The sequence below is a fragment of the Panulirus ornatus genome, chromosome 5 (genome assembly GCF_036320965.1).
Source record: "Panulirus ornatus isolate Po-2019 chromosome 5, ASM3632096v1, whole genome shotgun sequence".
Lineage (NCBI taxonomy): Eukaryota > Metazoa > Arthropoda > Malacostraca > Decapoda > Palinuridae > Panulirus > Panulirus ornatus.
The window spans coordinates 13,936,377-13,954,235 of NC_092228.1; the positions used below are offsets into that span (position 1 = coordinate 13,936,377).

At 40.2% G+C, this 17,859-nt stretch overlaps 1 protein-coding gene across 39 annotated transcripts in view; it reads right to left on the bottom strand.

Annotated features, from left to right (window-relative positions):
- The window catches only part of LOC139748583 (uncharacterized), a 978,916-nt gene that overhangs the window by 21,763 nt on the left and 939,294 nt on the right, over positions 1-17,859 (bottom strand). For 35 of the 39 annotated variants that reach the window (XM_071661646.1, XM_071661679.1, XM_071661676.1 and 32 more), the window contains one exon: positions 15,741-15,870. The exons of 2 other annotated variants lie outside the window; for them this stretch is intronic. In XM_071661646.1, coding sequence (XP_071517747.1) covers positions 15,741-15,870 — 130 coding nt within the window. The remainder of the gene's footprint in view (positions 1-15,740; positions 15,871-17,859) is intronic. 2 more of the 39 variants (XM_071661652.1, XM_071661649.1) reach the window with 1 other exon arrangement.

Genomic DNA, 17,859 nt, shown 5'->3' on the forward strand with positions numbered 1-17,859 from the left:
CCAACCCCCCCCCCCCATACACATGTACATACACACGTCCACACACGCAAATATACATACCTACACAGCTTTCCATGGTTTACCCCAGACGCTTCACATGCCTTGCTTCAATCCACTGACAGCACGTCAACCCCTGTATACCACATGACTCCAATTCACTCTATTTCTTGCCCTCCTTTCACCCTCCTGCATGTTCAGGCCCCGATCACACAAAATCTTTTTCACTCCATCTTTCCGCCTCCAATTTGGTCTCCCTCTTCTCCTCGTTCCCTCCACCTCCGACACATATATCCTCTTGGTCAATCTCTCCTCACTCATTCTCTCCATGTGCCCAAACCATTTCAAAACACCCTCTTCTGCTCTCTCAACCACGCTCTTTTTATTTCCACACATCTCTCTTACCCTTACGTTACTTACTCGATCAAACCACCTCACACCACACATTGTCCTCAAACATCTCATTTCCAGCACATCCATCCTCCTGCGCACATCTCTATCCATAGCCCACGCCTCGCAACCATACAACATTGTTGGAACCACTATTCCCTCAAACATACCCATTTTTGCTTTCCGAGATAATGTTCTCGACTTCCACACATTTTTCAAGGCTCCCAAAATTTTCGCCCCCTCCCCCACCCTATGATCCACTTCCGCTTCCATGGTTCCATCCGCTGACAGATCCACTCCCAGATATCTAAAACACTTCACTTCCTCCAGTTTTTCTCCATTCAAACTCACCTCCCAATTGACTTGACCCTCACCCCTACTGTACCTAATAACCTTGCTCTTATTCACATTTACTCTCAACTTTCTTCTTCCACACACTTTACCAAACTCAGTCACCAGCTTCTGCAGTTTCTCACATGAATCAGCCACCAGCGCTGTATCATCAGCGAACAACAACTGACTCACTTCCCAAGCTCTCTCATCCCCAACAGACTTCATACTTGCCCCTCTTTCCAGGACTCTTGCATTTACCTCCCTTACAACCCCATCCATAAACAAATTAAACAACCATGGAGACATCACACACCCCTGCCGCAAACCTACATATATATATAGGGTTGAGGGTCAAGTCAATTGGGAGGTGAGTTTGAATGGAGAAAAACTGGAGGAAGTGAAGTGTCTTAGATATCTGGGAGTGGATCTGGCAGCGGATGGAACCATGAAGCGGAAGTGGAACATAGGGTGGGGGAGGGGGCGAAAATTCTGGGAGCCTTGAAGAATGTGTGGAAGTCGAGAACATTATCTCGGAAAGCAAAAATGGGTATGTTTGAGGGAATAGTGGTTCCAACAATGTTGTATGGTTGCGAGGCGTGGGCTATGGATAGAGTTGTGCACAGGAGGATGGATGTGCTGGAAATGAGATGTTTGAGGACAATGTGTGGTGTGAGGTGGTTTGATCGAGTAAGTAACGTAAGGGTAAGAGAGATGTGTGGAAATAAAAAGAGCGTGGTTGAGAGAGCAGAAGAGGGTGTTTTGAAATGGTTTGGGCACATGGAGAGAATGAGTGAGGAAAGATTGACCAAGAGGATATATGTGTCGGAGGTGGAGGGAACGAGGAGAAGTGGGAGACAAAATTGGAGGTGGAAAGATGGAGTGAAAAAGATTTTGTGTGATCGGGGCCTGAACATGCAGGAGGGTGAAAGGAGGGCAAGGAATAGAGTGAATTGGAGCGATGTGGTATACCGGGGCTGACGTGCTGTCAGTGGATTGAATCAAGGCATGTGAAGCGTCTGGGGTAAACCATGGAAAGCTGTGTAGGTATGTATATTTGCATGTGTGGACGTATGTATATACATGTGTATGGGGGTGGGTTAGGCCATTTCTTCCGTCTGTTTCCTTGCGCTACCTCGCAAACGCGGGAGACAGCGACAAAGCAAAAAAAAAAAAAAAAAAAAAAATTTATATATATATATATATATATATATATATATATATATATATATATATATATATATTCCCTGGGGATAGGGGAGAAAGAATACTTCCCACGTATTCCCTGCGTGTCGTAGAAGGCGACTAAAAGGGAAGGGAGCAGGGGGCTGGAAATCCTCCCCTCTCGTTTTTTTTTTTTCTTTTAATTTTCCAAAAGAAGGAAGAGAGAAGAGGTCCAGGTGAGGATATTCCCTCAATGGCCCAGTCCTCTGTTCTTAACGCTACCTCGCTATCATGGGAAATAGCGAATAGTATGAAAAAAAAAAAAAAAATATATATATATATATATATATATATATATATATATATATATATATATATATATATATATATATATATATATTTATTTATATTTATTTATTTTGCTTTGTCGCTGTCTCCCGCATTTGCGAGGTAGCGCAAGGAAACAGACGAAAGAAATGGCACAACCCACCCCCATACACAATGTACACACACACAAATATACATACCTATACATCTCAATGTACACATATATATACACACACAGACACATACATATATACCCATGCACACAATTCACACTGTCTGCCCCTATTCATTTATATATATATATATATATCTTTTTTTTCTTTCTTTCAAACTATTCGCCATTTCCCGCATTAGCGAGGTAGCGTTAAGAACAGAGGACTGGGCCTTTGAGGGAATACCCTCACCTGGCCCAATTCTCTGTTCCTTCTTTTGGAAAATTAAAAAAAAACGAGAGGGGAGGATTTCCAGCCCCCCGCTCCCTCCCCTTTTAGTCGCCTTCTACGACACGCAGGGAATACGTGGGAAGTATTCTTTCTCCCCTATCCCCAGGGAATATATATATATATATATATATATATATATAATATATATATATATATATATATATATATATATATATATATATATATATATATAATATATATATATATATATATATATATATATATATATATATATTTCTTTTTTTTTCATACTATTTGCCATTTCCCGCGTTAGCAAGGTAACGTTAAGAACAGAGAACTGGGCCTTAGAGGGAATATCATCACCTGACCCCCTTCTCTGTTCCTTCTTTTGGAAAATTAAAAAAACAAGAAAGGGGAGGATTTCCAGCCACCCGCTCCCTCCCCTTTTAGTCGCCTTCTACGACACGCAGGGAATACGTGGGAAGTATTCTTTCTCCCCTATCCCCAGGGCTATATATATATATATATATATATATATATATATATATATATATATATATATATATATATATATATATTTATTATTTTATTCTTATTATACTTTGTCGCTGTCTCCCGCGTTTGCGAGGTAGCGCAAGGAAACAGACGAAAGAAATGGCCCAACCCCGCCCCATACACATGTATATACATACGTCCACACACGCAAATATACATACCTACACAGCTTTCCATGGTTTACCCCAGACGCTTCACATGCCTTGATTCAATCCACTGACAGCAAATCAACCCCGGTATACCACATCGCTCCAATTCACTCTATTCCTTGCCCTCCTTTCACCCTCCTGCATGTTCAGGCCCCGATCACACAAAATCTTTTTCACTCCATCTTTCCACCTCCAATTTGGTCTCCCTCTTCTCCTCGTTCCCTCCACCTCCGACACATATATCCTCTTGGTCAATCTTTCCTCACTCATTCTCTCCATGTGCCCAAACCACTTCAAAACACCCTCTTCTGCTCTCTCAACCACACTCTTTTTATTTCCACACATCTCTCTTACCCTTACGTTACTCACTCGATCAAACCACCTCACACCACACATTGTCCTCAAACATCTCATTTCCAGCACCTCCATCCTCCTGTGCACAACTCTATCCATAGCCCACGCCTCGCAACCATACAACATTGTTGGAACCACTATTCCTTCAAACATACCCATTTTTGCTTTCCGAGATAATGTTCTCGACTTCCACACATTCTTCAAGGCCCCCAGAATTTTCGCCCCCTCCCCCACCCTGTGATCCACTTCCGCTTCCATGGTTCCATCCGCTGCCAGATCCACTCACAGATATCTAAAACACTTCACTTCCTCCAGTTTTTCTCCATTCAAACTCACCTCCCAATTGACTTGACCCTCAACCCTACTGTACCTAATAACCTTGCTCTTATTCACATTCACATTTATGGATCTGGAGAAGGCATATGATAGAGTTGATAGAGATGCTCTGTGGAAGGTATTAAGAATATATGGTGTGGGAGGAAAGTTGTTAGAAGCAGTGAAAAGTTTTTATCGAGGATGTAAGGCATGTGTACGTGTAGGAAGAGAGGAAAGTGATTGGTTCTCAGTGAATGTAGGTTTGCGGCAGGGGTGTGTGATGTCTCCATGGTTGTTTAATTTGTTTATGGATGGGGTTGTTAGGGAGGTAAATGCAAGAGTTTTGGAAAGAGGGGCAAGTATGAAGTCTGTTGGGGATGAGAGAGCTTGGGAAGTGAGTCAGTTGTTGTTCGCTGATGATACAGCGCTGGTGGCTGATTCATGTGAGAAACTGCAGAAGCTGGTGACTGAGTTTGGTAAAGTGTGTGGAAGAAGAAATATATATATATATATATATTTGTTTATGGATGAGGTTGTTAGGGAGGTGAATGCAAGAGTTTTGGAAAGAGGGGCAAGTATGAAGTCTGTTGGGGATGAGAGAGCTTGGGAAGTGAGTCAGTTGTTGTTCGCTGATGATACAGCGCTGGTGGCTGATTCATGTGAGAAACTGCAGAAGCTGGTGACTGAGTTTGGTAAATTGTGTGAAAGAAGAAAGTTAAGAGTAAATGTGAATAAGAGCAAGGTTATTAGGTACAGAAGGGTTGAGGGTCAAGTCAATTGGGAGGTAAGTTTGAATGGAGCAAAACTGGAGGAAGTAAAGTGTTATAGATATCTGGGAGTGGATTTGGCAGCGGATGGAACCATGGAAGCGGAAGTGGATCATAGGGTGGGGGAGGGGTCGAAAATCCTGGGAGCCTTGAAGAATGTGTGGAAGTCGAAAACATTATCTCGGAAAGCAAAAATGGGTGTTTGAAGGAATAGTGGTTCCAACAATGTTGTATGGTTGCGAGGCGTGGGCTATGGCTAGAGTTGTGCGCAGGAGGATGGATGTGCTGGAAATGAGATGTTTGAGGACAATGTGTGGTGTGAGGTGGTTTGATCGAGTAAGTAACGTAAGGGTAAGAGAGATGTGTGGAAATAAAAAGTGTGGTTGAGAGAGCAGAAGAGGGTGTTTTGAAATGGTTTGGGCACATGGAGAGAATGAGTGAGGAAAGATTGACCAAGAGGATATATGTGTCAGAGGTGGAGGGAACGAGTAGAAGTGGGAGACCAAATTGGAGGTAGAAAGATGGAGTGAAAAAGATTTTGTGTGATCGGGGCCTGAACATGCAGGAGGGTGAAAGGAGGGCAAGGAATAGAGTGAATTGGATCAATGTGGTATACCGGGGTTGACGTGCTGTCAGTGGATAGATCAGGGCATGTGAAGCGTCTGGGGTAAACCATGGAAAGCTGTGTAGGTATTTATATTTGCGTGTGTTGACGTATGTATATACATGTGTATGGGGGTGGGTTGGGTCATTTCTTTCGTCTGTTTCCTTGCGCTACCTCGCAAACGCGGGAGACAGCGACAAAGCAAAAAAAAAAAAAAAAAAAAAAAAAAAATATATATATATATATATATATATATATATATATACATATATAAAAGAAGGAACAGAGGGGGCCAGGTGAGGATATTCCACAAAGGCCCAGTCCTCTGTTCTAAACGCTACCTCGCTAATGCAGGAAATGGCGGATAGTTTAAAAGAAAAAAAAAATATATATATACATATATATATATATATATATATATATTTTTTTTGCTTTGTCGCTGTCTCCCGTGTTTGCGAGGTAGCGCAAGGAAACAAACGAAAGAAATGGCCCAACACACCCCCATACACATGTATATACATACGTCCACACACACAAATATACATACCTACACAGCTTTCCATGGTTTACCCCAGACGCTTCACATGCCCTGATTCAATCCACTGACAGCACGTCAACCCCGGTATACCACATCGCTCCAATTCACTCTATTCCTTGCCCTCCTTTCACCCTCCTGCATGTTCAGGCCCCGATCACACAAAATCTTTTTCACTCCATCTTTCCACCTCCAATTTGGTCTCCCACTTCTCCTCGTTCCCTCCACCTCCGACACATATATCCTCTTGGTCAATCTTTCCTCACTCATTCTCTCCATGTGCCCAAACCATTTCAAAACACCCTCTTCTGCTCTATCAACCACGCTCTTTTTATTTCCACACATCTCTCTTACCCTTACGTTACTTACTCGATCAAACCATCTCACACCACACATTGTCCTCAAACATCTCATTTCCAGCACATCCATCCTCCTGCGCACAACTCTATCCATAGCCCACGCCTCGCAAGCATACAACATTGTTGGAACCACTATTCCTTCAAACATACCCATTTTTGCTTTCCGAGATAATGTTCTCGACTTCCACACATTCTTCAAGGCTCCCAGAATTTTCGCCCCCTCCCCCACCCTATGATCCACTTCCGCTTCCATGGTTCCATCCGCTGCCAGATCCACTCCTAGTTATCTAAAACACTTTACTTCCTCCAGTTTTTCTCCATTCAAACTTACCTCCCAATTGACTTGACCCTCAACCCTACTGTACATAATAACCTTGCTCTTATTCACATTTACTCTTAACTTTCTTCTTTCACACACTTTACCAAACTCAGTCACCAGCTTCTGCAGTTTCTCACATGAATCAGCCACCAGCGCTGTATCATCAGTGAACAACAACTGACTCACTTCCCAAGCTCTCTCATCCCCAACAGACTTCATACTTGCCCCTCTTTCCAAAACTCTTGCATTCACCTCCCTAACAACTCCATCCATAAACAAATTAAACAACCATGGAGACATCACACACCCCTGCCGCAAACCTACATTCACTGAGAACCAATCACTTTCCTCTCTTCCTACACGTACACATGCCTTACATCCTCGATAAAAACTTTCCATATATATATATATATATATATATATATATATATATATATATATATATATATATATATATGGGAGCGGGGGGCTGGAAATCCTCCCCTCTCATTTTTTTTTAAATTTTCCAAAAGAAGGAACAGAGAAGGGGGCCATATGAGGATATTCCCTCAAAGGCCCAGTCCTCTGTTCTTAACGCTACCTCGCTAATGCGGGAAATGGCGAATAGTATGAAAAAAAAAAAAAAAAAAAAAAAAAAAAAATATATATATATATATATATATATATATATATATATCCCCTGGGGATAGGGGAGAAAGAATACTTCCCACATGTTCCCTGTGTGTCGTAGAAGGCGACTAAAGGGGGAGGGAGTGGGGGACTGTAAATCCTCCCCTCTCACCATTTTTTTTTTTTTTTCCCAAAAGAAGGAACAGAGAAGGGGGCCAGGTAAGGATATTCCCTCAAAGGCCCAGTCCTCTGTTCTTAACGCTACCTCGCTAACGCGAGAAATGGCGAATAGTTTGAAAGAAAGAAAGATATATATATATATATATATATATATATATATATATATATATATATATATATATATATATATCTTTTTTTCTTTTCTTTAATACTATTCGCCATTTCCCACATTAGCGAGGTAGTGTTAAGAACAGAGGACTGGGCTTTTGAGGGAATATCCTCACCTGGCCCCCCTTCTCTGTTCCTTCTTTTGGAAAATTGAAAAAAAAAAGAGAGGGGAGGATTTCCAGCCACCTGCTCCCTCCCCTTTTAGTCGCCTTCTACGACACGCAGGGAATATGTGGGAAGTATTCTTTCTCCCCTATATATGCGTACATTGAGATGTACAGGCATGTACACCTGCGCGTGTGAACGCGCATGCACATACATGTGCATGGGGGTGGGTTGGGCCACCTCCCTCGTCTGCTTCCCCGCGCCACCCTGCAAACGCGGGAGACAGCGACAAAGCAAAACAAAAAAAAATATAAAAAACATATATATATATATATATATATATATATATATATATATATATATATATATATATATAAAATATATATATATATATATATATATATATATATATATATATATATATATATATATATATATATATATATATATATATATATATATTTTTTCTTTATACTTTGTCGCTGTCTTCCGCGTTTGCGAGGTAGCGCAAGGAAACAGACGAAAGAAATGGCCCAACCCCCCCCATACACATGTATATACATACGTCCACACACGCAAATATACATACCTACACAGCTTTCCATGGTTTACCCCAGACGCTTCACATGCCTTGATTCAATCCACTGACAGCACGTCAACCCCGGTATACCACATCGCTCCAATTCACTCTATTCCTTGCCCTCCTTTCACCCTCCTGCATGTTCAGGCCCCGATCACACAAAATCTTTTTCACTCCATCTTTCCACCTCCAATTTGGTCTCCCTCTTCTCCTTGCTCCCTCCACCTCCGACACATATATCCTCTTGGTCAATCTTTCCTCACTCATCCTCTCCATGTGCCCAAACCACTTCAAAACACCCTCTTCTGCTCTCTCAACCACGCTCTTTTTATTTCCACACATCTCTCTTACCCTTACGTTACTCATTCGATCAAACCACCTCACACCACACATTGTCCTCAAACATCTCATTTCCAGCACATCCATCCTCCTGCGCAGAACTCTATCCATAGCCCACGCCTCGCAAGCATACAACATTGTTGGAACCACTATTCCTTCAAACATACCCATTTTTGCTTTCCGAGATAATGTTCTCGACTTCCACACATTCTTCAAGGCCCCCAGAATTTTCGCCCCCTTCCCCACCCTATGATCCACTTCTGCTTCCATGGTTCCATCCGCTGCCAGATCCACTCCCAGATATCTAAAACACTTCACTTCCTCCAGTTTTTCTCCGTTCAAACTCACCTCCCAATTGACTTGACCCTCAACCCTACTGTACCTAATAACCTTGCTGTTATTCACATTTACTCTTAACTTTCTTCTTCCACACACTTTACCAAACTCAGTCACCAGCTTCTGCAGTTTCTCACATGAATCAGCCACCAGCGCGGTATCATCAGCGAACAACAACTGACTCACTTCCCAAGCTCTCTCATCCCCAACAGACTTCATACTTGCCCCTCTTTCCAAAACTCTTGCATTTACCTCCCTAACAACCCCATCCATAAACAAATTAAACAACCATGGAGACATCACACACCCCTGCTGCAAACCTACATTCACTGAGAACCAATCACTTTCCTCTCTTCCTACACGTACACATGCCTTACATCCTCGATAAAAACTTTTCACTGCTTCTAACAACTTTCCTCCCACCCCATATATTCTTAATACCTTCCACAGAGCATCTCTATCAACTCTATCATATGCCTTCTCCAGATCCATAAATGCTACATACAAATCCATTTGCTTTTCTAAGTATTTCTCACATACATTCTTCAAAGCAAACACCTGATCCACACATCCTCTGCCACTTCTGAAACCACACTGCTCTTCCCCAATCTGATGCTCTGTACATGCCTTCACCCTCTCAATCAATACCCTCCCATATAATTTACCAGGAATACTCAACAAACTTATACCTCTGTAATTTGAGCACTCACTCTTATCCCCTTTGCCTTTGTACAATGGCACTATATATATATATATATATATATATATATATATATATATATATATATATATATATATATATATATATATATATATATATCTTTTTTTCTTTCAAACTATTCGCCATTTCCCGCATTAGGAGGTAGTGTTAAGAACAGAGGACTGGGCCTTGAGGGAATACCCTCAACTGGCCCAATTCTCTGTTCCTTCTTTTGGAAAATTAAAAAAAAAACGAGAGGGGAGGATTTCCAGCCCCCCGCTCCCTCCCCTTTTAGTCGCCTTCTACGACACGCAGGGAATACGTGGGAAGTATTCTTTCTCCCCTATCCCCAGGGATAATATATATATATATATATATATATATATATATATATATATATATTATCCCTGGGGATAGGGGATTAAGAATACTTCCCACGTATTCCCTGCGTGTCGTAGAAGACGACTAAAAGGGGAGGGAGCGGGGGGCTGGAAATCCTCCCCTCTTGTTTTTTCTTTTTTAAATTTTCCAAAAGAAGGAACAGAGGGGGCCAGTTGAGGATATTCCAAAAAAGGCCCAGTCCTCTGTTCTTAGCGCTACCTCGCTAACGCGGGAAATGGCGAATAGTTTAAAAAAAAAAAAAAAAAAAAAAAAAAAAAAAAAATATATATATATATATATATATATATATATATATATATATATATATGTGTGTATATACACACACATATATATACATATATATATATATATATATATATATATATATATATATATATATATATATATATGTGAACGTGTGGGTATTTATGTATGTACATGTGTAAGTGGGAAGGTTGGGCCATTCTTTTGTCTGTTTCCTTGCGCTACGCTGCTAAAGTGGGAGACAGCGATTTAGTATACTATATAAATGTTATATGGTCGTGAGGCGTGGGCTACAGATAGGGTTGTGTGGAGGAGGGTGGATGTGTTGGAAATGAGATGTTTGAGGACAATATGTGGTGTGAGGTGGTTTGATCAAGCAAGTAATGAAAGGGTAAGAGAGATATGCGGTAATAAAAAGAGTGTGGTTGAGAAAGCAGAGGAGGGCGTGTTGAAATGGTTTGGTCGCATGGAGAGAATGAGTGAGGAAAGACTGACAAAGAGGATATATGTGTCAGAGGTGGAGGGAACGAGGAGAAATGGGAGACCAAATTGGAGGTGGAAAGATGGAGTGAAAAAGATTTTGAGTAATTGGGGCCTGAACATACAGGAGGGTGAAAGGTGGGCAAGGAATAGAGTGAATTGGATCGATGTGGTATACTGGGGTCGATGTGCTGTCAATGGATTGAATCAGGGCATGTGAAGTGTCTGGGGTAAACTATGGAAAGTTCTGTGGGGCCTGGAGGTGGAAAGGGAGCTGTGGTGTCAGGCATTATTGCATGACAGCTAGAGACTGGGTGTGAACGAATGGGGCCTTTGTTGTTCGTTCCTAGCGCTACCTCGCACACATGAGGGGGGAGGGGGATGTTATTCCATGTGTGGCGAGGTGGCGATGGGAATGAATAAAGGCAGACAGTGTGAATTGTGTGCATGTGTATATATGTATGTGTCTGTGTGTGTATATATATGTGTACATTGAGATGTGTGGGTATGTATATTTGTGTGTGTTACGTGTATGTATATACATGTGTTTGGGGGTGGGTTGGGCCATTTCTTTCGTCTGTTTCCTTGCGCTACCTCACAAATGCGGGAGACAGCGACAAAGCAAAATAATAATAATAATGATAATAATATATATATATATATATATATATATATATATCTCCCTGTATACCATATCATTCCAATTCACCCTATCCCGTTCACAACTTTCACCCTACTGCATGTTCTAGCCCCAGTCACTCAGAATCTTTTTTACACTATCCAATCATATCCAATTTTGTCTCCCCATTCTCCATGTTCCCTCCTCTTGTGACATATATCCTCTTTGTCAAACTTTCCTCATTCATGCTCTTCATATGTTCAAACAACTTCAGCACATCCTCTTCAGCTCACTCAATCACACTCTTTTAAATATATTGCCCCACCTCTCTTACCTTTGCATTACTTACTTGATCAAAGCACCTCACAAACATTTCGTTTCCAACACATACAATCTCCTTCGCAAAACCTTATCTATAGCCCACACCTCGCATTTATATAATATTGTTGATCTGTTGATGTATACTGGCACTAATACTGAGCAGGAAGAGGTTGTGGTTGCATGATTCCAACTAGGACAAGTTATGTGAGCTAACTGTACAGTGCAGTGGTAAAGTGTCTGGGTCTGAAGCAGTGTCTGGGTCTGAAGCCATGCTCTGTAGGTGACAGTGGTATGTTTTGTTTAATTCTGTTATGCTCATTTTTTTCTCAAGGTTTGGATACTCAGGACTGAAAAGTTAAAGGGCAGGAGGAGGAAGAAGATATGGGTTGTTTGAAGGGTTTTAGGACTAACTGTATTTTGGCAAGTTTCCAGACGTCTAAGGTTTTGTTGTGCGGCCAACACTATATTTTGCCTTTTGGCTGTTTTCTCTTGCTCTCTCCCTCTCCTCTCTTGCCCTGTCACTTTTGACACACACTCATTTGAACTCCTAACTCTTGGCAAGTTTTTATGACTGTCTCAGCACCTGTTGACTACACACCCCCATGTCAAATTTTACCCTTAACAGCCATTTCTCTGTCTTCCCAGTGTGCCCCTATTCTTTTGAATTTCTCCACTTCTTCACTTGCTAATTCCAATTACACCACATCCAGCAACTTTCCAACTTGTCTAAAATTATAGCTTTTCTTTCTAGCATGGTTGGAAGATGTTCTTTTTCCAGTCCACAGATAATCATCCAACTAACTTTGTCCAACTTACCTCATCTGCATGGTGGCTTGACTAGCCTCCTGTTATCTCCTGAAAGTATGCTATGTCCTCTTACTTTCCATCATCTGCCTTTTCACTGTTTCAAAGCAGTCTTGACCTATCTGATCCCCTCTTAAGTCTCTCATCCATCATATCACATTCTTCAACAAGCATCCTGTCTCTAACTGTTTAGACAGCCTTCTCAACAATCCTAGATTATCTAGTTCAGTATTTGTTAGCTAATCTGCTTCAGAATCTCCAGTACACCTACCCCTCAGTCCCTCTTGAGTTCTTTTTTATCTCTGGGGTTTTCTTCATTCATCGTCTTGTTTTTGACCAGCCTCTTTTTTCTGGCTGTACACAAAACCTCTTTGACAATCTTATCCAATACTCCACTCTGCCTTTCATCTTCACAACTTTCAGGATTCCATGATCTTGGTTCCTCTTCAATTTTTTTTTTTTTAGCTCTGTGGTTTTCTTTAGTCATAGAATTAACCCTTATCCAGCTGACTAGTTCATTTTTCCTCAACTTAAATTCCTTGGCTTCATGATCTACTTCACCCTCAAAATCAGCTCTAAGCTCTTACCTGTCTCCCCCTACCTTGACTAAACTGTGCTTCTTGACAAAATCTTATGGTACCCTAATTTCAGTGTCATGTTCTCTGAGAGTTTTACATAGCCCCTCCACCTTTTGTGCTCTCTGACACTTTCTATGTTCTCCATTGTTTTCATTTTTCCCTCCAGGAGGCATATTCTCTGAATAAACTTATTTGGTTCTATGCTTCACCTTTTTCTGTATCTTCTTCCTGAATTTCCTCATACATCTACAGAGTGCAAAAGACCTTGTCTGCCCCATATATTTTCAAAGGTAATGTTACACTTACATTTTAGTATTTGTCATCTTTCTTTTGGCCTTGATTACCATCTGATGATGTCTGAACATGGAACTGACAAGGTTCCTGAAATATTTTAGGTCTATGTTATGGTCCATAGGGTTTTGATCTGAATGAGGCAAGGCATTGATGAGGTGTTGCAGTAAGCAAGCCTGACTTACATCTGGCTCTAAATCACTCTATGAAAACCAATTCATTTTCTTTCTTGCCTCACAGCATCAGGTACTACCCTGCATGAAGTGAATCACACCCATGAACCGTATAAAAAGGAAGCAGATGATCTTTTGGCAACTTAATGTACTGATCTTCATTCACTGCAGTGTTTGAAGATAAGAAATACCACCCTTCCCTACCCACTGCACAACAAAAGGAATCCCAGATCATCAGACTATCTGGGCACTTCACCATCTCCACTGTGAAATAAGAGTCATACCAGCTAGCACCCTCTGGCCTCCTCACATTCCCCTTAGTGACAGGTGATATGGTGAGATCGTGTTGGTGCTAGCATCTGTCAGTGTTATGATGTTTACATTGGGCAATTGCAACCCTGACCCTCAACACACTTAAGAAGATTATATATCATAGAGTTGCTGATTCACTAAGTTACTAGTTGGAGGGTTGCAGCACACATCAGTGTCATGGTGTTTAAACAAGGCAACTGCAGTCCCAATATAGGCACCACGAGAAACTCAATAAGTCACTGGTAAAATTATCTACCTCCTTCACAATTAAATTCATTGGAAGTACAGTCTTGTGTGAAGATGGTGGGTCCAATCAGGCATAATCCAAGTACCCAGCTTTTTTTTTGGCTCAGGTGCTTCTTTATGTATGGTGTCCAAACTTGGAGAGCATATTCTACCTCAGGACATATGTATGATGTGAACAGCTTTCCGAGTAAATCCTTATCACTGAACCTGAACACTATCTTAATATTTGATTGCAGAAAGCTGGTCTCAACTATTCTTCTAAGGTGGGACTCTGGCAACAGGATGGAGATGATGTCAACCCCCAAGTCTGGTCTCAACTATTCTTCTAAGGTTGGACTCTGGCAACAGGATGGAGAAAATGTCAACACCCAAGTCTTTCTCGCATACTCAGATTCCTGCAGCTAATTACTGGCTAGATAATAATTACACTGGGACCTTCTTTCACTGTGACACATCCACACTATTTTACATTTGCCTTGGCTGAACTTTATCGGTCCCATATCAGGAGATGGTGGATCCAATCAGGCATAATCAGGTGCTTCTTTATGTGTGGTGTCCAAACTTGGGGAGCATATACTACCTCAGGACTTATGTATGATGTGAACAGCTTTCTGAGTAAATCCTTATCCATGAACCTGAACACTATTCTAATACTTGATTGCAGAAAGTTGGCCTCCTTAACTATTCTTTTAAGGTGGGACTCTGGCAACAGGATAGAGAAAATGTCAACATCCAAGTCTTTCTCACATACACAGATTCCTGCAGCTAATTGCTTGCTAGCTAATAATCACACTGGGACCTTCTTTCACTGTGACCCATTCCCACAATCTTACATTTGCCTCTGTTGAACTTTATCAATCCCAAATCAGGAGATGCAATCCTCCAGGCTTTTAACTTTCCTAATGTTTTTGTTGTCATCTGTAAACAAATTCAGGTGAGAGTCCATATCTTCAAACAAGTTCTTTACGTAGTTCAAGAACCAATGGTTCAAAACAGAACCCTAAGGCACTCTGCTGGTGATTTCAACTCGCTCTGAGGTTCCTCTGATATGTCCCCTGTTCCCTTTCACCTTAGAAAATTTTCTATTCATCGAAGGAGTTTCCACCCTTCATAAGTAATCCAGCTTCTTAATCAGCCTCCCATTGGTAGTGTCTTCATCTTCAATCAATGTAATACATTTTCCAGCCTCTTCTTTTTTTTAAGCAAGAACAGTTAACTTTTCTTCACTTCTCAAGCATATCGTTCCTTTACAGATCTGAGACAGCTGAGTGGATATTACATTTTTCATCTGGTTTTCTGATAGTTTACAAATAGATGTTTATGCTTTCCTTCATTTCCTAACATTCAGCTTCATCCAAGCTACCATAAACTAAACTTGGTATGTAGTTTCTACTCAGAGGGATGGTATTTTTCCAAACAAGAACAGATGACACTTATTGCAGTTTCAACATAACAAACCAACCAAAGTGTAAAAAGCCTAAAAGTTTTACTTTCCCAACCTAACATCTAAAGCATCTCATATGTATCCATCTTTGGCTTTTCCATAATAGCCTAAAGAACACATTTGAAAAAATAAAAATCATTGTCACAACAAAAGATCTAAAAAAGCAAAAATACCACATGAACCTTATTGATTAGGCCATCTGCAATAGTGTAAATATATGTGGCAGTGGGATGGACTTTACCTGGTGGTATGGGTGGTGGTGGTGGTTATGGGTTCAGGGTCATACCTGGTGATATGAGAAGTGATAATAGGATCACTACCATCACTGGTATAACTTTCCATCACACTGCTTATCTCTTCGACTCCTAAACCTACAGAAGGGAGATTAAATTGGGTAACTACGAGGGTAAGGTACAGGGTAGAACAATGCACAGGGTTCAATTATGTTGAGGAAATACTAGCTTGTGGTCTTCTAGCAGATACAGGATTGTCTAGTAATGAGGGTTAGTAGTAAAAAAAAAAAAAATAAATTTTGATGAATACTGATTGGATGAGTCCTCCATGTTTGCTGTGTACTTGTTCAATTACATGAATGTCTTCCATGTCTCGTAAAGATTCAAAAGATGATTTGATGGTGATTGTGCTAAAACTGAAAATCTTATGAGGATACCAAGACTGACCAACACAAGGACTTGATGTGCTTCTCAGAGAAAAGCACAGGATTATCCTTATTGTACTTAGGTGTACAGACACAAAGTCAGAAAAAGTGTAAAGAAGAAATAGCACTGAATTTAAACAGTCAAGTCATGGACTAGGAATGCTAATGGTTTCTGGATAAAAATGCATAACATTTCTAGATGATGCATACTGTATTCAATAAGAATGTAATGTAAAAGAGAAGCATCACATCTTGCAGTAAGAATTTATAGGGAAATTCTAAAATGAATATGTAGCTGTAGTTACAAGGGGAAATGTACATGCTGTGGTAGAATGTAATTTCACATGATATAACTTCATAGAAGGTCTTTTGAAATTATTAATGTGGTTTCATGTAACATCTATTTATCACAAACACATTGGATTTTTGCAAACTAAACAAAGTCCTGTCATTTACTTGCAGGAAAAGACATCCCTTATGCTCTTTATAACTATGCATTATAATAATTAATTTAATGTAATATTTTATGTAGATGAAATCTATGCTGTTTCATGTTTTAACAAGTGAACTAAGTACAAATGATCATAATAAATCTAAGCCTATGCAATTACTGGAAACAATCATAACTTTCCATAAAACAAAGATTTTCACGGCAAAATGAAGTTCAGAATATTAAAATAAATCATACTAAATAAGATCTTTTACAGTTGCATGTTCCTTTGCAGTAAATTTCAACAGTATAGATACTCGGAGCTGAAATGTGTACTGAATTGTTACTGTCTTGTGCATAGCAGTGATGGATGTGTCCAATGCAACAGTGCACAGTGATACTACAACAGCTACTGAACATAAGTAGCAAATCAGATACTAAAACATATGTAAACAAAAATTGAAAAAAGTTCATGATGCTCAAGGCTAGAGAGGTCAAGATGAGGATAACATGAATTGCAAACCACATATAAGTGCTATGGAATGAAATACCATTATAGATTTTGATGGTAATGTATCGTGGTAAAAAAGAGAGGTAAAGGTCTCCTTGCAAAAGCAATTGATGAGGGATTACCTTAGAAATGAGAGGTTTATGGGCCCACCCACCATCTTCTACTTTAAAACAAGAATTGTACCATAGCCCATAAAATTAATGCTGTACACAATAATACTGTTAATGGCCCAAAAAGCACTGAAATGAATGTAACCACAAAATTGGCTACAAACTGTGAGGACCACTGTCAAACTTACCATTTTAGCAATACAATACACAAAACTATATCAGTAAGTAAGTCAAGTTAATGCTATACATAAAGACATAACATTACCATTACCTACAGCTTGACTCCCAACATGCATTTAAAATCAACCAATGTTTACAGCACTTTGCTATAATTGAAACTAGTAAAAATAGTTAATAAGAAAAAACAAAAAACAAACATGCCATTATATCAACCAGTGAATCTCACACTCAAAATAATAAAGTACACATAAAAATGTTCATAGGCAAATTATATGGAACCATACCACACCATTTTAGTAATAAAAAATAAAAACGCGGGCACCATCTAGGTTGTCTCACAATCTGCAACTATTAACTAACCTGGGGAGTTACCACGCAGATTTTAAAATTCACTGTTTTGATAAAGGATGCCTAATTCTTAATAACCTCGTGATGTCACAACTGGTTCTGTGCCCGCGTTCAGTACTATTA